Source organism: Acomys russatus, chromosome 16, assembly GCF_903995435.1.
Source record: "Acomys russatus chromosome 16, mAcoRus1.1, whole genome shotgun sequence".
NCBI lineage: Eukaryota > Metazoa > Chordata > Mammalia > Rodentia > Muridae > Acomys > Acomys russatus.
This window is the reverse complement of record NC_067152.1, coordinates 45684077-45708593: the sequence shown is the minus strand read 5'-3', so window position 1 is coordinate 45708593 and position 24517 is coordinate 45684077. Positions and strand designations below refer to the sequence as shown.

At 55.4% G+C, this 24517-nt stretch overlaps 1 protein-coding gene across 5 annotated transcripts in view; it reads right to left on the bottom strand.

Annotated features, from left to right (window-relative positions):
- Positions 1-24517, bottom strand: part of Baiap2 (BAR/IMD domain containing adaptor protein 2) — a 70524-nt gene that overhangs the window by 13954 nt on the left and 32053 nt on the right. For all 5 annotated transcript variants that reach the window (XM_051159186.1, XM_051159184.1, XM_051159187.1 and 2 more), the window contains exons 4-6: positions 11311-11372; positions 10735-10806; positions 10083-10220 (exon numbers count right to left, since the gene is read on the bottom strand). In XM_051159186.1, the coding sequence (XP_051015143.1) occupies positions 10083-10220; positions 10735-10806; positions 11311-11372 (272 nt within the window). The remainder of the gene's footprint in view (positions 1-10082; positions 10221-10734; positions 10807-11310; positions 11373-24517) is intronic.

The window sequence follows — 24517 nt, the reverse complement described above, 5'->3', positions numbered from 1 at the left end:
CCTGGGTTTCACCCCCCAGCAACATAAAAATATGGTAAGAATAAAACAAGCCAGGCATGGTGACACACGCCTTCAATCCCAGCACTCGGGAGGCTGAGGCAGGAGGATCACTGTGAGTTCAACGCTGACCTGGTTTACAAAGTAAGTCCAGGACAGCCAAGGCTGCACAGAGAAACCCTGTTTTGAAACAAAACAAAACAAAAAAGGAAAAAAGAATAAAGCAAACAGCTGCCACACGCCTGGGTCCCATCCCGGCATAGCCAAAGGTGTAGCACTGCACGCCAGTGTTCCCAGCATCCTGGAAGGTCTCCTCAGCTGTGTGAGGACCAGGAGGCTTAACCTATGACACCTGAGATCTTGTCAGCGCTGCACTGTTCACTTGGTGACTGGAATGGCGACTTGTATCTCACAATATGTAGCTCACAATTTGAAAGAAAGCTTCAAAAATAGATACAAGTAGCCAGGCACAGTGGTGCACACCTGTGATCCCAGAACAGCCAAGGCTACACAAAAAAAGCCTGTCTTGAAAAAACAAAACAAAACAAACAAAACATACAGTCACACTGAAAGAAACTACTAGACAAAGAGCCACACTGTAAGAAAGTCAACCATAGGCAGAAAATCAGGAAAGCGGCAGTTTGGGAGAAAAATCATGATGGGTGTCAGTGCCCCAGGCGAGAGGCACAAGTGAGTTGCAAGCATGTGCCACCACAGCCAGCTTCCTTCAGCTCTTCCTGAGATGGGGAACGCATAGGCACCAGTGGCAGGTCGGCCCAACGCGTTGTCTCTGGGAAGGATATGCCTACCCCTCTAACTTCCCTACTGGACTTCCATGACACCTGGCCCGGCAGCTGTGTGTGGAACTTGGTTTTATAGCTAACCCCTACCATGATAACCAAACGGCTTAAATCAAATAGGCCCAAGGAAGGGGCCTATTCACATGCAGGGATGGGCAGAAATTTTCTGTTACAGAACACCTGAGACACCTCCCTAGCGCAGGCTGCGTCCACCCCGCCAGGCAGGAAGAGTGCTGGGCCAGCTTCGCTGCCCCGGAGCAGCTGTTGCAGAAACCCTTCCTAAAGTGGCCGTCTTCCAGCAGGGGGCAGGCCTGAGCTGCCAGGGCGCTCACAGCTGACTCACAGCCACCTCGGAGCTCTGACTCAGCGTGGGTGGGCGGCTGAGCCGTGGGCGACAGAGGGGGTTGGAGCAGGCTGTTCCCTTAGCGTCTCCCCACACAGGGCTCAGCTGGAGGGGCAGGAGAGGGGGAAGCCCAGCTGGGTGGGGGCTGGTCCTCACCAATGCTACTGGTGCATGTACCAGCTCTGTCTAGCAGCCAGCACCAATCTCTCCAAGGTCAAGGCCTTGCCTTACCCTCGTCACCAGACCCACACATTTTGCTGCTTCTGTTCCTGCAGCCCCTCACACTGAACTCTAGCCCTGCCTCCTGGCAGGACCAGCCCGAGCGGCCTGAGACTAGGTCTTTATCTTCTCAAGGGGTAGCAGGGCCCAGCTACAAGGTCTCAAGACAGGTCTTTAAAGACAAAAGTCAGAATAGCAGGTGAGAGTGACTTTCCAGGCTGACAGGGTTCTGTTGTTGTGATGGCAGAGCCATTACCTCCCCCTCTCCCATCCTCCTCTCTCTCCAGCGCCAAGTACTTTTCCTTTGGTTATGCAACATGCGCCTACCAGGGCTTCCTGCTCCCTGAACCTCCTCTGCACTCCAGGGTCCTCTGGGAAGTAGGAGGTGGGGCATTCAGCCTTGTTGCCCCCACAGGAGCTGTGCTGGGAGGGCTCCAGGGAGCCTTGGAGGAGGCTCAGCCTGGGTGTGCGCTCCTCCCCAAGCTTTGGGGAAGACAGGCGAGGTGGCACCAGGTGCTCTCAGGGTCAGGAAGGAGAGGAACGCACTGCCAGTCATCATGGGGGTGGGTGGGGGGTGGGAGGGTGGGGTGTGGGGGGGTGCTGGGGGGAGCACCAACAGCAGCCTTGTGCTTCCCTCACTCTGTCCCAGGCCATCAATGATCTGAGATTGGCGCATTCCGGCCTTCAGGGCTCAAGCAAGCTATGAGCAATTTCTCCTAAACCTGACCTCGGGCACAGGGAAACAGACAGACAGACAGGCACACAGACAGGCGCGCGCGCGCGCGCGCACACACACACACACACACACACACACACACACACACACACACAGAGACTCGGTTTGGTGGCCAGCTCAGGAATGTCCACAGTCTTGAGGCTAGGGTAGATCCTGGGGTCACTGCCCTCTCCAAGGGCAACAGCAGCCAGAGGGGGGCTCAGCAGCAGAGTCTTACAAGGAGAGCTGAGGGTCTGTGACAGCGGACAGGAGAGGGTGCCAGTGACAAGCAGCACCACTTGGAACGGTCACCTAGGACAGCAACATAAACCAGGCCACAAGGCCCCCTGGGTCTCCTTGCCCCGAGAACAGCACCTTCCAAACTGAGGCCTGAAGCTAGCCCAGCCCACCCGATTTCTGGGTTTGTAGGCTGCGCACTGCCTTCACAGGGAGAGTTTCAGCTCCCTGGGGTGCAGGGCAGTGGTGTGAGGCCTGGCCTCATTAGCAGGGTCTGGCAGCCTGAGTTAGGAGGGCATGGCAGTTTATTTTTAAGATTTCCACTTACTTCTGCACCCAAGAAATAAAAGTAACTGCACAGGTCACACCTGGGCATGGGGTGGTCAGTGAAAGTGGAGAAGACAGGGCGTCAGAGCAGCACACTTAGAGGGATTGTTAAAAACCCCAGCTGGGAGGCAGGGAAGAGCCCTGGACCACACACCTACCTGGGCTGACATCATCAGCTCCTGTCTGACCTGGGAGAGGACGAGCTTTAGCACTGGTCCTAAGGCGTTGGGCAGCACCACAACGAAGCTCCCAGTGACAAGTGGCTGCCACTTCTGTCTAGGAATAGCAACCGACTTCCCTGACCTCCTTTTCCAGGCCACTGACTCCTCACAGACAACCCACAGTTTTACCAGGAAGATCCTGGAAATCTGGGCCAAGTGAAGTGTCCCCTGGCATGGAGGGGGACAGTAGAGGACAAGGGACAGATGGTGGATGCCCTTCAGGTGTCCAGACTCCTCAATCCATGGAGTGAGCAGGTCACTCCAGTGTAGTGGAGCGTCCGTGCTTTCTGGAAAGCACAGAGTACGGAACACAACCTGAGCCTGCACTGCCAATGGCTTGGCATCAGGCCATTTAAAATGGCATTAAGCCTGTCCCCCAGTGGCCAGGTTCCTGCTGTCCCCACCCGCCCCATGTTGCCTCATAGCTCCTTGCTTAGCTGGGTGCTATGGAGACGGCACTATAGAAACGCCCAACTGAAAGCATTTAAGACCCACAGAGAAACGCTCCCACTTAGTCACCCCGGCAGAACAGCCCTGTAATCTGAGAAGACAGAAGTGATTGGAAAGTGTGTCTTTGCTCCAGAGCCAGCCGGTGACTCGGGGGGGGGGGGGGGGGGAGGATGTTCTAGAAAAGTCTGAAGCTGCTGTGGTTCACCACAATCCAATGACCACTGAGGCTGTCAAACCCCTGGACTGCCGAGGTCCCTTGCAGCGCATGAACGGGTCCATGAGGCGTGGTCCCACGGTTACTACTGCGGCTCATGTCTCCCAAGGAGACAAGTCAGAACCCCAAGGCTGGGCTGAGTGGGAGGCAGCAGCAAGAACCCTGAGGCAAGGGAAGGCCTTCCCAGTCTGAAGGGCCTGGCATGGAGGGAAGTGCAGGGGCCAACAGATGTTGACCACGGGTGGATGGAGTTGCGGGGTATCTCGCCCACAGGCTGGCAGATGACAGGACCATTGATTTCCAAGGACACAGTCCTCAAAACCATCTGCTAAAGGACCCAGGTGGTACAGGCCAGCCAAGGCCAGCCAAGGGCTGGGTGCAGTTCTGGGTGGTCCCCAGGGTAGCATGAGCTGCAGCACTGTAAGGACAAGCCCTGGCAGCTGTCCTCATCTGACCATATGATGTTAGTGTGAGGCCTCGCTGGAGGCCAGGCCTGCACATTACACCCTGGGCGGGCCAGCCTCTGCTATTATAACTCTGTGAAGATCTCAGCTATGGTTAGTTTGTGTTTGCTTTGTTAATTATACAGCCCTTTAAATAGAAGGAATTGCTCCCTTCTCTCAGGCCCCTAGAACAGGCAAATTCCACAAAGGGACACAAATGAAGACCCCAGAGGTGCCACAGCCACTTGTAAGGCAGGCGCCCACTAGGATATGGATCAGATCCCCTTTCAGTACAGCGAGCCCAAACCTGCTTCCCTTTCATGTCATCTCACAGGGGACCAAGGACGGCTGTCCTGCATAGGGAACCTGGTATGCTCTCTGCCAACAGTAGGACTCTGTATGGACAGCGGGTCAGGCAGAGGCCTTCCAGGGCCTTCCACGGGGTCAGACCTGACTCAGGGTGGCCCTGAACGGTGCCAGGCCTGCCTAACCCACTCCAGATGCTTCCCTGTAAGCTCTTCCGTGGCCTCTGGGGCTTCAGCATGAGGCAGTGTCTCAGCTGCCTCTCCCTCCGCACCCAAGGTGAGCACAGGGTGAGGAACGACAAACTGCTCCCCACGGCCACTGCCACGACTTTGGCAGCCCCTGGCCCACAGAGCCTGCTAATCCCTGCTTCCCCACACATGGTACTCTGGGGGGCGAGGGCTGGTTAAAGGAGGGGATGGCAAGTCACACAGCAGGAAAGGCAAAGGCAGTGTCACATTCTCAGAAGACTGTCATCTGCAGACAGCTTCCTACCTGTGCCTGCCTTGTTCTAACAAGAGCTAAGCTGGGGGAGGAGTCAAACGTGACAAAACCAGAAAGATTCTCAGCCCAAACGCAAGGGCACACCCAGCTCTGCCCAGGGTGCTGGGTAAGGGCTGCTTATGAACAACAAGGTGGGAAGGGAGGCAGCACCACAGCCCCTTAGTCCCTTTGCTTAGGAGCCCCTGGGCTATCAGCGGGTCAGGCAGCTGCTATTAGAATTACCAGAGGCCTTGAGAACAGCAGCCAGCGCGGCCACTTACACCCTCCTCATCCCTGGGGGGAGGGGAGGGAGGACAAAGCTGACAGAAGGCAGCTAGGCACCTCTCCTATTCTGAGGCTGGTCTCCCCCACTCACCAGAGAGTAGCTGAGTCACAGGTCCTTCCTTGAGAGGAAAGTGAGAGTTGGGTTTGCCCTAAAGCTTCAGTGTGGCTTTTACTTTTCATTTTCCCGAAAGTCCTAAAGGGATAGTCGTATCCGTCAGTTTCTGACCTGGGGACAGAGGCCACACCCCACTTTTCCCCACCTCATGTGTGCAGGTCCTTCCCAATGCCTGGTTGGTGACCCTGTGCTGAGAGAATGTGCTGGAGGGGCCATGTCAGGGCACTGGGCCCAGTTAGTGCCCCGCATGCTTCTAAGCTCCCATTCTCTGACCTAGAATAAAAATTAGTTTTCTGTGGAACTCTCAATTTGCAAGCTCAGTTCTGAGCAGTTCTTAACCACGCTGGGCTTAGTCCGGCCGGGAGCCCAGGCAGCCATCACCTGCAAACCTGGGCAGTGCTGCTAGTGTCTCCTCCCTCCCTTGGGTAGTCTGGGAACCTCACATCTCACTAGCCCCAAGCAGTTCTAGATCCTACAACCTTTGTGTTCAGTGACCACCCTTCCGGTAAACAGCCTGTCCTCAGTCCAGCTTGGGGCAAAAGTCGCTATCCTAAGTGGTCCAGCCTCAGCAGAGCCCAGAAACAGGGAGGCTGTGGGGGGCGGGGGATCAGCACATAGTGGGGCTGTTTACCAGGTCAGCATTCCTGAAGGGCTTGGGCCTGTTACCATGAGCTCCAGAGCCTCAGCCCCCTGATGCTCAGTGCTCTCCCCCCCCCCACCTCAGTTCCTGTTCCCAAGAACTCTAAGAACTCTTACACTCGCAGCTGAGGAAGTGTTCTTGCTGCACCAGGCACCAACCACCCAGGGCCCCCATTGTTAGACCAGTGGGACCAGGTCTTGACACAACACTGTTCACGTTTCAGGGGTGGGAAAGAGAACCATGCTCAACACGCACAACTGAGGGTCAGCAAATGACACAACCAGGGCTGCTGGGACTGAAGCAGCCAAACGCATGCACCTCCTTCTCCAATGGTGGCTGTTGTTAGGCTCCAGGCTTTGGTAAGGCTCACACATCCCAAGCTGTGACGTGTGCCTGTCACAGGATGTCCTCCACACAGACAACCACACCAGCCTACATCTGACTTCCTGAACCCTGTGTTTACCATGGTCTGACCCTGTTTGGTCTGGCCAGGCCAGTGAGGGGCATGCAGGGTGGAGAAAGGTACACAAAAAACATGGAGGGGGGAAGCCTCTCCAGGCTGCAATAACAGATGAGCTGCGTCAAGGCCTCTGCTTCTGTGCCTTGAGACACTCAGGCCACTTCAGGGTACGGGGTCAATTCCCAATAGTAAAGTTCCACCCTCCTGGTTAATTCAAGCAGTAGTTCCAGGAGCCCTAAAAAAAAAACCCAAAACCTTGCCCCACCCATGTAACAGAACGTGGGCACCTCTGCTAATGTCGCCCTTCATGTGGGGGTCTGGTAGACATAACAGTCCAAGAGCCCGCAAAGACCTCGAAGCCCTAGCTGAGCCCTACTCTGGAGCGCAGCTTAGGAGAAGGAAGTAGATCGGGAACCATAGGCGGCAAAGGCTCTTCTCTAGTCACAGCCCCTGCCGCAGCCTTACAGACCCACAGCAGCCCTGGGAGCCTGCGGTGGTGGGGCCTGAGCAGGGCTGCAGCCACTGGTGGGGTCCAGGCCTAGGAGGGGGGTGGGCTCCATTCAGCTCACACACTGAGGCACTTCCTTCCTTCAGATCCCTGCTCAGCTGCCAGCAGCCACTCTCTATGCACAGGGCAGACGGAATCCCTGGCCAAGTTTGCAAAGGCTTTGGGAGCCTGCAGGACCCGCACCAGGGATAGGAGTTCTTGAGTAGCCCGGTTGGTAAGGCACCCCAGCAAGGCTGACAGGCTACTCCAATATGGTGGCCAGCGTACCTTCACTCAGCTCAGAGGAACCAGGATAGCCGTACATCAAACACCCTGTACCCTCAGAGGTGTGAGGTGAGAGACTCCAAGAATATCACAGGCTGCCTGCTTGGGTGTCAGAAGCACTGTCTCTGGTGCTCTCTTGGCACTGAGGAACCAGTCTGAGCTGGTGCCACGGGCCTGCGCAAAGCCCTGTGGGGGGACGAGGCTGAAGAGTCCAAGTCCAAAAACTGCCTGGGTTGCAGCGATTTAGTTAATGTCAGCCGGGGCGACTTAGGCAAGCTCTATTTAAACAATGACAACAGCGAAACACTGTCTACCTGCAGATGTAGGTGTATAGGCAGCCGTAGCTCAGAGGTAGAGCGCCTGTCTAGCACACATAGGCCCTAGGTTCAATCTCTAATATTCCACTCCCCACACACAGCCCACCAGCAGCAGCAGCAATCCATGTGGACCCAAACTGACAGGACTGGGTGAGCACAGGAGCAGCAGCACAGGACATGGCCTTGCCTAGAGGAACACACTGATGTGAAACATTCTGCTTGCTAAGGGCTGAAGTGCTGCTTCCCTCAGAGACAAGACTCTCTGTGACGCAGGTTTGGAGAGGTGGAGAAGGGGTCCCTGAGGAGAGTGCCACACGCTTCTTGTCCGAGCTCAGGAGAAGGCCAAACACAGACAGCTTGATCTCAACTACAGGGAAAACGAGGCTCAGAGAGGACCTGGAGGCTGTGCCCGGGGAAGGCAGGCCAGCGGGTGCCAGCTGTGGCGGTAAGAAGGCCAAGGGCACCCAAGCCCAGGGCACCATCGCCACCACAGCCCTCGCTCCTGTCGTCTCCAGCGGCTTGCACAGGACCCCACTCTGAGGCCACCTTCTGATCACCTGACACCCAGGGCCATGCTCTCTCACTTCTCAGTCAACTGAGGTTGGGCAGGCACCACTGGCCACAGTGTCACCGTCCTTCCTCAGTGTGCTCACGGCTGGCCAGTCTACGCGGACACGTGTCAGAGGGGCATAAGCACTCTCATCCTGGCAGAGCTAAGCTGATGCACTCAGTCATGCCTGTGGGGTAGGCACCCGTGTTCTACTACGCGAGATGCCTTCATGTCGTCAGGATGACTTGTCACGGCAGCTTTGGGTCTACTGCCGTGCATTCTGTGCTTAGTGCCCACAGCATCCTCACGGGCAGCAGGAGGCACCTTCCATGTGTGTGAAAGGGAGTGACGAACCCACAATCAACATGGACAGACCCTGAAAACACGCTCAGTACAAGAAGCCATACTCAGGGTCACACGGTGTGACTCATTCACAGCTGATGTCTAGAACAGGGAGAGCTATAGAGACAGAAAGCAGGTAGGTTTTCCTGGGAAGGGGGAACAGGTGATGGGGGTGGGGAGTCGGGGTGGATGTGGGTAACTATGGCTGGATACGAGGCTCTTTGTAAGGTTGGTAAACTGCTGCAGACTGACTGGCGTGGTGGTTGTACAGGTCTGCAGATGTTACTGAAACCCACTGTACTGTAGGCAGCCCCATCACTGGGCTACCAAGCTGGTTTCCGGAAGGTTCCCTCTAGGTTGTGCACTCGCATGAGAAGTCCTCCTGCATGGTTCACATCTGTACCGAGGAGCCTGCTCCCCTCCCAGGCAGCGGGGTTATGTCTGTTCAAGAACAACTCAAGATGGCTCAGAGCAGCCCCTCTGTGACAGCGCAGTCTGTTATATGTCCTTGGAGGCAGCAATGGGTCACAGGAGGTCATTAAAAAGGACTAAGGCAGGCTGGAGAGAGCTTAGCTCTTAGTTTTGCCTTGCAAGTATGAAGACTTGAGTTTGGACCCCAGAACCCACATTAAAAACAAACAACTAAAAAGCCCCAGGTGTGGTGGTCTGCACCTACAATCTGAGCGCTGGGAAGGAAAGACGGGTGGCTCCCTGGGCTTGGCGGCCAGTCAGCCTGGCCTACTGGGCAGGCTCCAACTCAGCCAGAGACTCTCAAAAAGAAGGGGCAAAGAGCCTACGGGGAAACGACACCTCAGGCTGTCCTGTGGCCTCTACTTACACACGAGTGTGCCTGAATAGGACTGTACCTCCACACACACAGACATGCACACCCTGCTATCGCAGCAACGTCACGTGAGGAGTGCTGCCCGGGCCTGCTCTCTCCTCACAGCAGCCGGGCTCATGGCAGGGCCCTCCACAGGCCTGGGACACCCCCTACCAGGCCACCCCAGAGCGGCTCACTCGCCAAGTGACATCGCCATCAAAGAAGGCGCTCTGCCCCGAGCCTTTCCCATTCTCCTGGGCCAAGGGGAGAAGCCAGAGGCACTGTGGGCACAAGAGGGACAGCACACGCCTTGGGTGCTGCCTGATGCTACAGGTAAGCGTGGGACGCCAGGCCGTGGAGCCATGCCTTGTTCTCTGCAGGCCCTGTGTCTGCGTTTCCTGGTGCCTCCTCTACAGACACTGGGCACGCTGTCATATCCCTTCTTATCTGTACCACTAGGGCTGCAAGAGTAGGTGAGAGAAGCTAGGCCTGGTGATGCACCCCTGTAATCCTAGCACTTGGGAGGCAGAGGCAGGCGGATCTCTGTGAATTCGAAGCCAGGCTGGTCTACAAAGTGAGCCCAGGACAGCCAGGGCTACACAGAGAAACCCTGTCTTGGAAAACAAAAAACAAACAAACAAAAAAGAGTAGGTAAGGGGTCTTTAGGCCTACTCAGCATTAGGACGCTGCCCATGGCTCTGATGTAAGTGCCAGTCTGGCCACAACATCCTAACCTGATCAGCATACAACACCTGCGGTGCTTGGAAGCCTCCAGGGCCATCTGCCACAGATGACCGAGACTGGGCAGGAATCCAGAGGGACAGGGAAGGACTTAGTTTGAGCTCCTGGTTGGTAGCCGAGACCCTTTCTAGCGTCTTTGCTGAGCTAACCATCCCTCTAGTTCAAGGACATGGGACTCACTCCAGAAATCCAGGCCCCCTGCCACACCCAGGAGCGCTCCCCTGACAGACGGTCACATCTGCTCCTGTAACTTTCAGTTGCCGAGTGCAGCAGCAGCAACCTCACCTGCAGCTCCTTGTCCGAGTATTTCTGGGGATTCTTGCTCCCTTGGCTCTTCTTCCGGAGCTTCTTTAGCTCAGCCTGACACTTGTCCAGGGCGTCGCCTTTGCTCCTCTGTTCGGTTTGGTATTTCTTCAGTGCAGCCTGGGGGTCCATGATACAACCATGGAGGCCCATGAGCCTCACAGACGTCTTGGTGCTCCCTCCTCAGTCCTCCCCACTTCCAGCTCCCCAGCCACAGCAGGTTCCAGCTGGTCAGAGTGAGGCAGGGGGCCACAGCTGTGGACCTCCTCCTCGTCTTCCTCTGACAGATCCCCAATTTCCGAGACCAAAATTAGCCTGTGAAGCAGCCTGGCCTCATTCCTGGGCCTGAGAGTAGATGCGAAGCCCTACACTCATGCGGTGAACACTACGGCGGCCTTGGCTAGCTGGCAAGGACAGCAAGGCACGAACAGGCCACTCAAGGCACTTCTGTAGTACAAGCCAAGTCATCAACTATATGACAAGGGGCTGAGGGGCAGGGGAGCCGCACAGAACATGAGATGCCACTGAAGCGGGAGCACAGAGGGGACTAACCCTCAGGCCTACGAGACAGATCTACGGGCAGAGGCAGGCCTGGCAATGGCAGCCCAGCAGGCGCGGTCCGGGGTGTACTTACACTTAGATACCTGGAGTCCAGCTCCACCTTCTGCTCCAGCTGCGTGAGCAGCTCATTGTGAAAAGACTTCAGCTGGACACGGGGAGGGAACAGACTGTTAGGCAGCTCTGAGGTGCAGGAGAAGCCTGGGCGCTGGCACCACATAAGAGAACCTCTCAGGGCCTTGCAGGCCCTGCGGAGCCAGGAGGCTCTCAGGGTGAGGACTGGACATAATATGAAATAATCACGGCTCTCAAGGCTCTGACGGTCTGCTTCCCACCACCCTCCGTCAGCTGAATCGTTCAGGCAAAGGCCTCAAGGACCTGAATGCAGAGAGATGTCTGACTTAAGCGGGACCTGGCTCGGGCCATCTCCAAGGCACAGGGACTCTTGCATGGCGCCGACTCTCACTGACCCCTCGCGAGACCCCGGCTCCCTTCCTTTTCTGGCTTTGAGTGTTGACTGCACGACTATGGAAGTTCCAAATAGACACACAACCAAAGCACACAGCCAGTCCTCTTCAAGTGACACCTGATGCTTTGCTCATCTGTGTCTGCTCCCTGAACCCAACGGGGAGGTTCCAAAGGCCAAACTCACCGTCTCTTCCAGCTGGTTCTGGATCTGCCGGTGGACTTCAGCCATCTGGAAGAGGACATCCCCTGGAGGGAAGAAAGCGTGTTAAATATTTCCAGTCAGTGTGCTTGCACCAGGGCTAAAACCTGGGCACCACAGGAGTTCTGGGACTCTAGATGAGGAGCTTCTGGGAGACAACACCAGATGGGAGGGGAAAGGGAAACAGAAAAGTCCAAAATGATGAGTGATTTCAGTCTGAGTGCCTGGCATCTGTGCGGAGCTCAGGTGGCCACACTGAAGCCCATGATGTCCTGAGCCCCACACCAGAGCAGGGCACAGGGAACTAACCCCCCCCCCCCACACACACACAGTCAAGGCCTCATTGCCAGTTTCCATGAGAAAATAAGTAAAACGCTGAATGGTGTTCTGGGCCTGGCTCGTCACCTGGCTCCAGCCCCTGGAAGATAAAGTGGCCTCAGAACCACTTGCTGTGGCAGAACGTGCCCTTTTTACCCATGGCATGCCAGTGACTCTGGAGTCGGCAGAGCTGCTGGGCTCACAGCTGGCAGGAAGGGGGACTGCTGCTTTGGGGCAGCTCAGCAGGAGGCCTGGGCTCACTGACACAGAGCACTCCAGAAATGTTTTCTCAGCACATCACCACTGATGTGCCTTGACCTACGGTGAAGGGGAAGAGTCAGACACCAGGGGCTCAGCAGCTCAGCTGGCGATGCTGTTCGTGGCTTTTCCAGTCCGCACATCACCTGGGTCACACCTACTTGCCTGTGGCACACACCCCAGGCTGGACTAATGCCCGGCTTTGCCCATCTCTATGCCTAGAGCTGAGGCCCTGAGGGTCTTGGTTAGGTGCCCTGTATTCTTGACCCATCACATATCCTCTGTTGTCACTGAGACCCTAACTCTTTTTCCAGGGGCCTGAAACCCCGAGTCATGCTCAGGGGCTCAGGCTTAGTTGGCCACAGGGGACATGTAATGGGTCAGGTACACAGGCACCTACCCAAGACCAATAAGCCTGCCCGCCCTCTGCCACAGGCACCTCATCCGTAGAGCAAACTTCTCACTCTGTAGGGAAAGCAAGCAGTCTAGCTCCACTTGCTTGCTTGGCAACTATCTGTTGCCTCCTTTTTGAGGAGTCTCAGGCCCCGCCCAGGTCCTATGGACACAGAGCCTATGCCTGTGCCTGGAAGCTGGAGTGTGTGCTGCTGAGCTGCACCCCGAGTCTTTCCAGATGCAGGACTGTCCTCTCCAGGGGCCCCTCTTCTGCCATCTACTATCACCAGCTAGAAACCAAAAGAAATCCCCTGACAACAGAAGCCCTAGCTGCAGGGTACCTCTCTCCAAGACCTCAGCTTCCCCCTGGGAGTCCATCTGGGGCCCAGGGAGGTCAGATGCTTGGGAGCCCTCTTAGTCCAATGACCATAGGCACACTGTGCACTGACTTAAGACCAGGCACCGTGACAAGGAAGTGCCAGGGAAGCACTCTGGGCTTTGCCTGATCTCAGTCTCATGACTGAGAGGGCCTGGGATCTACCTCCTGGCTCTCAAGGCCCCACAGACCCCTGGGAATGGGCTGTGACTTTCCCCAGTGGAAAGCAGATGACCACCATGGGCATGAAGTCTGGCCTGAGCAGGAGACGCTGCCTGAGCCCTTGGCAGCTTCGGTTCACCCTTCCTGAGGACAGTGCCCATGCACCCAGCTCCTCAAGGGCTATGGAGTCCAGGCGGGAGGAATGGGGCAGTGCAATCAGACAGCCATGCATGTATCTAAACGCCTCCCTATAGGTTGGTGCCCTCAATTCTGACCACATCCTTTAGGCTCAGGACAGAACAGAGGATACCCCCTATCCCCAAGAGCGGTACACACTGACTCACGAGCAGTGGAGAGCGGTGTGATCAAACAGCAGACCCTTAAAGGGGAACAGTAATTCTCAGGTGCATGAAGTTTCTCATAGGATATTGTTTATGTGATGGGTGTCAGATCCAAGAGAACAGAAGTCACCATTCCATCTGGGCTGTGTCAACACTCAGACACAGAGCAGCGTCCTGATCAGCCGAGCCCCAACTAGGCAGCCTGTCCCCAGACCTAGTGGGCATGGACCAGGACAGGGTGTGTGTGTGTGTGTGTGTGTGTGTGTGTGTGTGTGTGTGTGTGTGTGTGTGTGTGTGCATGAGCATGCAAGCAATCATATCATATGCACATGGAGGCTTGAGCTACCTGCAAGCTAGTGCTGTGCAAGATCAGCCCACATGGTGAATTTTTAAACTGCATTTTACAAGTAGCTGAGAGAAGACACGTGCAGCAGAGCAGTGCGCACAACCACCAGCACTTAACCCCTGCAGTGCCGTGAGCTCACCTAGCTACCCTGAGCACCCCACTGCAGGGGAGGTAGTACCGGGCAGGGCACTGATATCTGCCAGAAGCTCCTAGAAGTTTCGCTTGCTGGCCCCTGTGTAGTCCTCGCATCCAAGAAGACTAGTAAGGGGCTGGAGGCCAGTAGGTACAGAGAAGCAGAGGCTGAGCCCTCACTGTGGGCTCCATGACCTCCCACCTTCTCCTCTGCTCAAAGATCCTCCTGGGTGTACTTTGCTGAGGAAAAAGCTTTCTTTCTTTTTAAAGACTATATTTATTTATTTTTCTTTCTGTAACAGCCCTAGCTGTCCTGGAATTTGCTATGTAGAAGCTGGCCTCGAACTCACAGATCTATCTGCCTGCCTCTGCCTCCCCAGTGCTGAGATTAAAAGTATATGCCACCACCACTCGGTTTAAGATTTTTATTTTGCTGGGTGTGGTGGCACACACCTTTAATCCCAACACTTAGAGAGGCAGAGACAGGCAGATTGCTGTGAATTTGAGGCCAGCCTGGTCTACAAAGTGAGTCCAGGACAGCCAAGGCTACACAGAAAAGTCCTCTCAAAAAAACAAAAAACAAAAACAAAACAAAACAAAAAAATTTTTGTTTTTAATTATGGTGTGTGTGTACCTGAGTGCAGATGCTCTTGGAGACCAGAAGAGGTCGTCAGATCCCCCTGAGGCTAGAGTTATAGGCAGCTGTTAGTTGCTGACATGGGTGCTAGGAACCAAACTTGGCTCTTCCTCTTCTGTAACAACAGCATGCACTCTTAACCACTGAACCATCTCTCTAGCCCCAGGAAGAGGCTTTTTAACCAGCCTCAGCCAGGGCAGAATCCACCCATCCCCTGGGGACCTAGAGCTCTGGGGCCACAGGACAGGTGGGACCTAAACTTGAAAAACCGGATCAGATTGGGAAAGGAGGCCCAGAGTGCCAGAACAAACAGTGAACTAGGCGGTAAATCTCTAGACACAGCTGCCGCCTGATGACCTCTCAGGGAGTGGAGCGTCAGCCGGACTGACTGGAGCAGGTGGCCCATCCCAGGGTGCTGGCCTGAGAGATCCCAGAGGGACGGAAGCCCCTGGCACACCAGGGCAGTGAGTCAGCCTTAGCACATCCAGGTAAGGAAGCAGTCACTTAGGGTGATGATGGGCTGGGGACAGGAGAGTTCCAGGACCCCAAAACTTGGGAACTTAGGAATTGAGGTAGAGACCCCCAAAAGTACATGTGGGTGCCAGAGACAACACGTGTCACTCAGGACAAGTCTAAAAACGCAGGCAGGCAGCCTTGGGCACGCCCTCCTCAACCTCTACCAACTTACAGTGAGTCAGGTAGCTGAAAGGTCGCCACTAATGAGTCACTCTGCATGTCACCCCAACGGCTCAGTTTTAAAGATTTCTGGTACTATTAGCGGCCTGGCTTCATGTTTGGAGGGTTAGTATGCAGTTCAGTCCATGTGAGAATGTCCCCCTTCTTAGGGGGAAAACGCAGGGACTGGGTACACCTACAATGCCCATCTGTGCTGCAGCAGAGGCCAGAACACCCTCTTCCCCTTCCTTTTGTTTGTTTGTTTCTCTGAGATAGGATCTCATGTATTTCAGGCTGCCCTCAGGCTCAAAATCACTGTATAGCTTTAGAGAGCCTTGCACTGCTAGCCTCCTGCCTCTGCCTCCTGAGTGCTGGGATCACAGTGTGCACCAGCATACCCCGCAGATGCCCTTTCCATGGCCAACTGATACTCCACGGGTGGAGAGACCACGTGTCTAGGCTGCTTGCTTTCATTGGCATCAGAGCCGACTCCTTCAGGATCCTGGTGGGCACAGAGGACCAGGTGAGACAGTCAGCGTGGTAGACTGAACAGCTATTGGATTCTTGGACCTTCCACTGGTAGGTAGCCATTCTGGGGCTAACTGGACCACAGCCTGTAAGTCACTCTAATAATTCCCCTTTCTTTCTATATGTGGAGTCTATTTCAGGCCCTCTGGGAGAGCAGCCAGGGTCCTGCCCTCTTCGCTCCAACGCCTTTGATGGACATTCTTCTGTTGTCTTAGGACACTGTCTCACCATGTAGCCCTGGCTGGCCTGGAACTTGCTCTGTAGACCAGGCTAGCCTTAAACGCACAGAGATCTGCCTGCCTCTGGCTCCTGAGTGCTGGGATAAAGGTGCGTGTTACCACGCCAGGCTTGGTGTACACTCTTGAGTGCCTCTCAGCCATGGAGCCAGGAGGGCTACTGGCAGGCTGTGGGGGTCTTTCCTCTGCCAGTGTGGAAAGACGGGAGAAACTTTAGAAGGCTCAGAGTTTCCCCAGAGAGGTGGAACCCTCTTAGAGGGAGGGGCGAGGGGCCTGAGCTGGCCTAGGCTCTCCTGAAAGCCCTCGCCTGGCTAATCCTAGACAGTGTAACGCTAAAGCAAGGAAACGGTTCTTCTTAGAGGCTCAACTTCCTCCCAGTGGGTGACCTGGGTGCTCTTGGCAACACTCGGGAGCCTTGTGCTTGATGGCTGTCACTCAGCGGGAGCTGGGATGGCCAGAAGCTGGGTTGGGAGATTCAGGACTCAGTCCTGTCCTAAGTAATTCCACCGCTGCCGACAAAGATTCAGGCTGATTTGAAAATTATACAAACCCAGTGTGACACACACCCTTACTGCTTGGTACTGAGGGCCTGCGGCAGGAGGAGCAGTGAGCACAGCAGAGGCAGAGACACCGTGACGGCTGCACATCAAGTCTGAGGCTGGCTAGTAGCTGAGGGGCTGAAGGACAAGGTGGACCCGAGGGGCAGTACAGGCACCACGGGCGCCCAGTGAGCTCAGCACAGAAGGAAAAGGCTGTAAGGGAGACAGACTCCAGGGCAACCCTCAAAACTCAAGTAGGACTTCAGGTGGGAGTCAGGCTGAAGAGGGTCTGTACCAGGGGTAGAGCCTGCAGAGCCAAAGCAAGGCGGAGGACACAGCAAGGGCACTGGACATGGCAAATGCACCTAACAGATGACAGAGTTGCTGGGAAGAATAGCCTTGAGGGAGCAGCAGACAGCCGCAGATTTCAGGTGTCCCTGACTAGATCCAGGTGTCACAACCGCCCGGGTGACACATGAGAGGGCCTCTGTGGAAGTGTGAGGAAGCCTGGAGTGGCCATGGAGACTGGGAACAGAACAGGGGAGAGGAGAGGGACGTGCAGTCACAGGGGAGGGACAGGGCACAGGTTCGGGGACACCTGTGCCCGACAGTGGCAGAGGCCTCAGGCAGCAGCCATGGGACCTGCCTTGCTGCTCCTCCCAGTCCTAAACCCAGCCTAGGTGCAGACCTCGCCTTCCACTTGAACTTGGCAAGCACCAGGAAGTCTTTCTCCTGGGACACCGAGTGCTGGCAGCGGGGGACTCAGCACACCATTGGCTACAGCTGTGGGTGAATCCCGGGCAGGCTGGTTCTACAGCTGCTCCCAGGGGCTCCCAGAAACAGTGTTGGATCAACACGGTAGGAAGTTGCCTAGAGATCAGAAGGGGGATGCTGTGGCTTTGTTGCTTCTTCTCTGTGGCTGAGAGGAAGGCAGGGCACACACTCTTCCCACCCCACCTCTAGCGTCTACGGGAAAGTTGCAGGGACAGTGCAGTGAATATCGCTAGCCCTCACCACAGTTCTGAGTGCCAGCGCAGGCCCACCTGTCTAGCTCTCCTCGTCTGAAATGTTAACTGTGTGCACATAGTTTCTCTCAGCCAGTTGCTGACACTATGACTCTGTTCCCAGGCCAGCATTTGTGTCCCAGGAGCAAGGGCTTCTTGCCACATTGTGACACCTCTACCCTGATGCTCAGTATGGCTGCCACCAGTCCGCTTTAAGCCCACAGAGCACAGAAATGGCCGTTTCTGGCCCAGCACTTCACTGAGGCTCACACTGCTCTCGGGCACACCTTCAGTTTTCTTCCATTGTAAGCCAGCACTCCACTTACTTGTGCCAGGGAAGCTGGTGAGGCAGTGGGGAACAATCCGCCTTCCAGCACACCAGGGCCTTCACCTCTCTGTAACGGAGGAGTGGCCCCTACACTCTGCTTCCTATAACTTCACCTTGAAATACTCAGTCTTAGGCCAGTTAAACATCTCAGCAGAGCCGGGCGTGGTGGCGCATGCCTTTAATCCCAGCACTCGGGAGGCAGAGGCAGGCGGACTGTTGTGAGTTCGAAGCCAGCCTGGTCTACAAAGTGAGTCCAGGACAGCCAAGGCTACACAGAGAAACCCTGTCTCAAAAAACCAGAAAAAAACAAAAACCAAACCCCTAACCAACCAAACAAACAAAAATCTCAGCAGATAAAGGCGCTGCCACCAAGCCTAACAACCTGAGTTTGATCTGGCAAGTTGTCCTCTGACACTGCCCCACCACCACCATGCACACTCATGTGCACCTGAAAATAAATAAAAATGTAATAAAAAAAAGTTAAAACATTCTGCCCTACTTTCTCCTTTCAGAAACTACAGTGTTCTTATACTGTGCAGATGACACGGTGCTGAAGGGAAAGGAAGGGTGAAGCTGAGAGGCTGTGAGCATGGGCCAGACAGCCACCTACAGTCACACAGAGAGCCTGTGACCATGGGCCAGACCGCCACCTACAGTCACACAGAGAGCTTGTGACCATGGGCCAGACCGCCACCTATAGTCACACAGAGAGCCTGTGACCATGGGCCAGACCGCCACCTACAGTCACACAGAGAGCCTGTGACCATGGGCCGGACCGCCACCTACAGTCACACAGAGACTGTGACCATGGGCCGGACCGCCACTTACAGTCACACAGAGACTGTGACCATGGGCCAGACCGCCACCTACAGTCACACAGAGAGCTTGTGACCATGGGCCAGACCGCCACCTATAGTCACACAGAGAGCCTGTGACCATGGGCCAGACCGCCACCTACAGTCACACAGAGAGCCTGTGACCATGGGCCGGACCGCCACCTACAGTCACACAGAGACTGTGACCATGGGCCGGACCGCCACTTACAGTCACACAGAGACTGTGACCATGGGCCAGACCGCCACCTACAGTCACACAGAGAGCCTGTGACCATGGGCCAGACCGCCACCTACAGTCACACAGAGAGCCTGTGACCATGGGCCGGACCGCCACCTACAGTCACACAGAAAGGCTGTGACCATGGGCCAGACCGCCACCTACAGTCACACAGAGAGCCTGTGACCATGGGCCAGACCGCCACCTACACTCACACAGAAAGGCTGTGACCATGGGCCAGACCGCCACCTACAGTCACACAGAAAGGCTGTGACCATGGGCCAGACCGCCACCTACAGTCACACAGAGAGCCTGTGACCATGGGCCGGACCGCCACCTACAGTCACACAGAGATGGAGGAGGACCAGATTCCACCCACCCACCCTCCAGGCCCCAGAGGAGGGCCCTGAGCCTAGCCGGAGACAGGGTGACATTTCCATACAGACCTGAGCTTAGAAGGGAAGCATCGGCCAGTGAGATAGCTCTGTGGGAAGAGCACTTGCAACTAAGCCTGATGACCTAGGTCTACTCCCCAGGACCCACATGGAGGAAGGAGAAAATTGGCTCCTGAGAGCTGGCCTCCTGCCTCCACACTAATGCTCTGGAACATATGCGGGAATGCACAAATACAAAATAAACTAACGCAAAAGCGAACCGCTACTAACACAGCCCAGGCCCGAGCTGATTCCTCAGTAAAGCTATGGCAGGATGTAGTGCCGAGTGCTGGACTGCAGGCCGGGCGCACTCTGTGGAAGAGCAGGGCATCCCACTCCATGTGCAGTGTGAGAGTCTGGACTCACCTGTGCCATGGGCCCGGGCCGCCAGCCAGGCAGGCAACTCAGGTGATCAAAGTCTCAAAACCTGCCCTGCTCAAGAAACTGTCAGAAGTAGGGGCGTCAGGACCAGGAGACCCTAGGGATTACAGGCAGCGTGAAAGAGTGAGTGGGACAGCTGTGACACAAGGGGATGGCCAACAAGGGCCCTTGGAGGAGGCCACTGTCTCCCAAGCTGACCACCTTCCCTAGCAGTGAGGATCTTAGTCTTCTCTTGCTGTCGGCTGGCTGAAATTGTCCACATGCAGAAAGGGGTGGCTTGGGTAATAGACCTCAACTTCGGGGCCTATAGGGAATGGCTGCAGGCCCTGACAGACAGCGGGCGTCCAAGCAATGCATGGATACTATACCTGATGCCAGAGTCTTTAGGAATAGGGCTCCTGACTCTGGGTCTGGGGAGGCGATTGCTTAGCCTGCTGGGCAAGGTCCTACTGATCTCTGCCTCCGCTTCCAGAGGCGCAACACCCTGCGAGGGCTGCTCCTCCCACAGCCCCCTCTTCTGGGCAGTGAGGGTGAGTGAGATGTGAGAAAAAGAGGAGAGAGAGAGGAGCCTCCAGAGTCTCTAAATGGCAGGTCCCTTTTGTGCCCCCTCCCAGAGACGGAGGCTGCACACTGCCCTCTGAGATGCTTCCACCATGAGTGTGGCAGGACACCTACAGAGTTTCAGCTAGACCCCAAGGCACGCCCACTTGGCCAAAGGTCGGTGAGAAGTCCTGTGTGCTGGGTCTCCACAGGACCCTGGGCCAGGCCTTCTACACCTCACGGAAGAACCAGCTGGCAGGAATCAGGATCAAGAAGAGCTTAAGTGTTTTACACCATCAGGGACTCTGCTCCTGGGCTCCCCAAAAGAAAACAAACAAAACCAGACCGATGAATCAGCCAAAACATGAAGGTTCAGGAAACTGGATCCAATGGCCACAGGAGCCCATGCAAGCCCAATCTTACCCAGCATCTGAAGACCATCCCAGAAGGAGACAGTTGTGACTTAGACGCTCTAGCACTGGCAAGTGTGCACCATGCTGGAGAGGGACAGGCCCTCCTCAGACTCTCTTTGGCACAGAAGTGCCTGAAAAGCTCCATATGCAAAGTCTTTAAGACAGGAGACTGGTCTTTGTAGCCAGCAGCCCAGGTGGAGCTTTGCAGGGCCTGGAGAGGAGGCGTCTGCATCCTTCAGGCGATTTGAGCTGCTACAGGCCTCCTTTAGGTCAGCCCCAGTCCCCAGGGTAGGGGACCTGGCGGCAGGACCTCTGTGGTATAGAGTGTTATCAGTGGGCACTGAGGCACAACATTGCTTCACTGCTGAGCACCCCAGGCATTCTGGGAGGAGCCAGGATTGTCATCCCCTCCCCAGTGGCAGAAGAGCTCTACGCCAAGGGGTCAGCTGCTCAAACTTGGCTGTACCTATACATCACCTTCCAGAGCCTTCTGGAGCAAATATCCATAATGTTCAATTATTCTGGTGGCTTCTAGAGCGGAAAGGCACCTCTGAGAGCTAATTAGCATACGCCTGAACAAGGCCTGAATATAGAGCTCTCATTAGGTGAAGACAGACAGCTGAGGGGGCTGCCAGGGCACCGTGCTGTTAAAACCACAGGGAAGGAAGAGGGGCGGACAGGAGGTGAGACAGTCAAGCCCCCTCTCCCCCGCCCCGCATTTACCAAGCCTGCTTTCCCTCAGCTACTCCAGACACCAGCGCCTCAGACGCTCTTCTACCATCTACGGAAAGGCTAGAGTGGAATGTGGCCAGGGGGTGACCAAAGGAAAATCGATGGCTGCGTTGCCATGGTGATGACAGTAGACAGCAGAGCTTACAGTCATGTTGCTCTGAAACAAAACAAGTCCAAAGAGCTACCCTCGATGCCCGTGTTGTGTCAACAATTGGACCATGGATGCTAGGGATTTTGAGGATAGCAGGGAGAGGCAGGGCCAAGTCCAGGCTTATATCCGGTGTCACCACTGTCCTGAGTCACTGGCCACTACTTCCATCTTGCCTGCTCAGGTCCTTGGACCACAGGGACTGTTTCCACCTGAGAGTTTTCAGTGTGCTCTGGTTAGCTATGGACCACATGTCTTCCAAGGATGGGACGCAAAGTGAGGGGCTGCTGCACAAAACACACGGTGGCAGAGGCAAAGACGGTGGGACTTGACTTGATGTCCTCCCTGTAGAGGTGAGCAGCCGGAGCCTTAGCACAGCTCCAACAGCGTCAGGAATAGGCTCTCGGGGCCCCTCCCTGCCCTGGCCCACCAGAGGTCATCTCAGCAAGACCTGCTGGTCCTCAGTGCTGGCTCTCTGCTCTTCTCCCTAATGTCTGTGAGGAGATTCAGGTCTGACCAGAGAAGGAAGTTGCCATGTTCCCACTCCCAATCATGGTGACTAAGCTCTTTGGTAAAGCAAACTAGACCCTCAGTATGAGAGGACAGGCTCCTGCCCACAGCATTCTTTCTGGGCAAATGTACCCCCTTAAAGGCATCTGACTCAAGGAGACAAGAGTACCTCGGGAGACCCTGGTGAGCAATGCGACTCTGTCAGCCTCATGTGGCATCATCTCCGCATCCTAAGCAGGCACCCCAGTGCTGCGGAACAGGGATGGATGCAGGATATCCAGAAACACTCTGGTTGGGCTTGGGATGGCATGAGGATGTTCCTTCACAGGGCAGGAAGCCCAGCAGGGACAGGCACCGAGGCCGTCAGCACTTTCACATGCTCGGCAGAGCAAAGATCTAATAGCTTTTGTGTCCTGTGCAGAAAGATGTGCTACAGCGGTGGGAGGCACTAGGAACTTCAGCTGAACACCTCCAAATCCATCCTGGGACCCAGTTACCTTCGGGATTTGACAAAGATTCCAGCAGGTGGGCTGAGGGTCAAAGGTAGATGGGCAGTTCAGAAACAGCCTTCCTGAGGGCTGCGGTCCTATGGACCAGTGCCTGTCTGATGACTGATTTCCAGTCTACCTTTCATCTCCCCAGCATTCAATATCCTCTGACACTTCAGAGGCGGGGCTTGCACTCCTGTCTATGACACACTTACATCAGTGCATTAGTCTACCCGGGGCGTGGCAGAGCCATTCTACAGTGAGGTGCTACTTTCACGAGACCCCAGTCAGGGATAAACTGCTCCCAAAGCATACCATACACTAAGGACAATATAACCAAGCTCCAGTTATTAAAAGACTCCAGTGATTCAAAAGTTAGGACCTGTAACTTTTAGTTAAACACTTTTTAAAGGTTTACTTTATATATACGTATGAGTGTTTTGTCTGAATGTAGGCCTACAGATGGTTGTGGCCACCATGTGGATGCTAGGAGCCAAACCCAGGCTAACCGCTGAGGCACCTCTCCAGTCCTCTTTTAGTTTTCTGACATAGAATCTCATGTGTCCCGAGGATCTTCACACAGCCCTTCTGATGCTCTGGCCAGGAGCCACTGAGGCTGGACTCAAACCCTGGACAATCATTCTATTAGGCTTCCCCAGGGCTGGGGTCACGAGTATGAGCCTCCAAGCCCAGCTACTTTTCCCCCTTTGGACGTTTTTTTGTTTTAATCTTATTTTTGAGACATGACCTAACTCTGTGACAGCTGCTCTTTAGGGGACAGGGCTACACAGACCTCTCCATCTTAGACCAGACTTCCAACCAGTCCTGCTGCTAGCAATCACTGGCCCTGTCTGTACCTGCCCATGTTTCTGCTGCATCCAGTGGCCCATCTCTGCTCAGCGCAGAGGTATCTTGGGAAGCCTGGGTCCCCATTCTCTAAGCTGCTGTGGTCCGTATGTAGGTGCCTCATTGGCCCATATTCCTGACAACCACTGTCTTGGGGAAGCCCAGGGCGGGGAAAGGGACCTGCCGCAGAGGCTGCTGGCCACTCCTGGAGGGTCCTGTGCCAACCGCTGGCTGAAAAATGAGCAGCTGGTCTTCTCCCTCATTAGCCCTCCCTGGAGCTTGTGCTGCAACGCAGGGACAGCGGATGTGGTAAACAGACTTTGACTTGGGGGCACATGACTAACCACTGACCTGTGAGGCTTGCGGGGTGGTCCAGTCCTCATGACTTGGTCTTTATGCTCAGCGGAATCTCTGGGGGTCTTTGGACTAATGGAAGGGAGGATGGCTTGAAGAAGTCAATGAAGCTGGGCGTGGTGGCGCATGCCTTTAATCCCAGCACTTGGGAAGCAGAGGCAGGCGGATTGCTGTGAGTTTGAGGCCAGCCTGATCTACAAAGTGAGTTCAGGACAGCCAAGGCTACACAGAGAAACCCTGTCTCGAAAAGAAAGAAAGAAAGAAAGAAAGAAAGAAAGAAAGAAAGAAAGAAAGAAAAGAAAAGAAAGAAAGAAAAGAAAGAAAGAGCCAATGAACCCCACCTCTGCTGTGGCCCTAGGACTCAGGCAGAGGCAAGATTCTCTGAGCAGGGGCAGAGCCAGCAGAGGTGACCAGCTGTCCTTGCAGGGCCCCAGGCTGAGCCCCAAGCCTACCCTACTCCGGCCAGGTGACAGTGCTATTCCTTCATTGTCAAGAAATAGCTGGGAACCACCCATTGGAAAGCGACTGCTGCGGCCACCAGCCCTGTTGCTGTTGTCTTTATGAATATTCCCACCACAGAGCTGACCCAGAGCTGAGGAACACGGACACCTGCTGAGTCTTCTCGAGCTGTCACACAGCCGCTGCCCAGGTTCCCACAAATCCAATTCAGACTGCTATTAATCTCTCCAGACAAAGCCTCGGTGGAGCCCACAGAGCTCTCAGCAGGGTGGCGGGGGCTGCCACACAAGAGGCCTGGCCACCTGAGCTCACCCTGCTGGCAGCCCCTAGAGCCTCAGCTGAGTCTCAATGCCTGACAGCTGCCCAGCAACTCCCGTGGTGCTCTCTTAGGACTAAACACGGGCCCCTGGCTGGAGTCCTCACCTTTTACTGCAGAGACAGGAGAGAGAACTAGGGGGACTTGGTGTCTTTGGCTAGGAAGGGGGAGCCCCACCATGCCAGCATCGCCAGGCCCTCCATCCCTTTATTGTCCCGATCCCAGGCAAGCAGCTGGCCCAGACA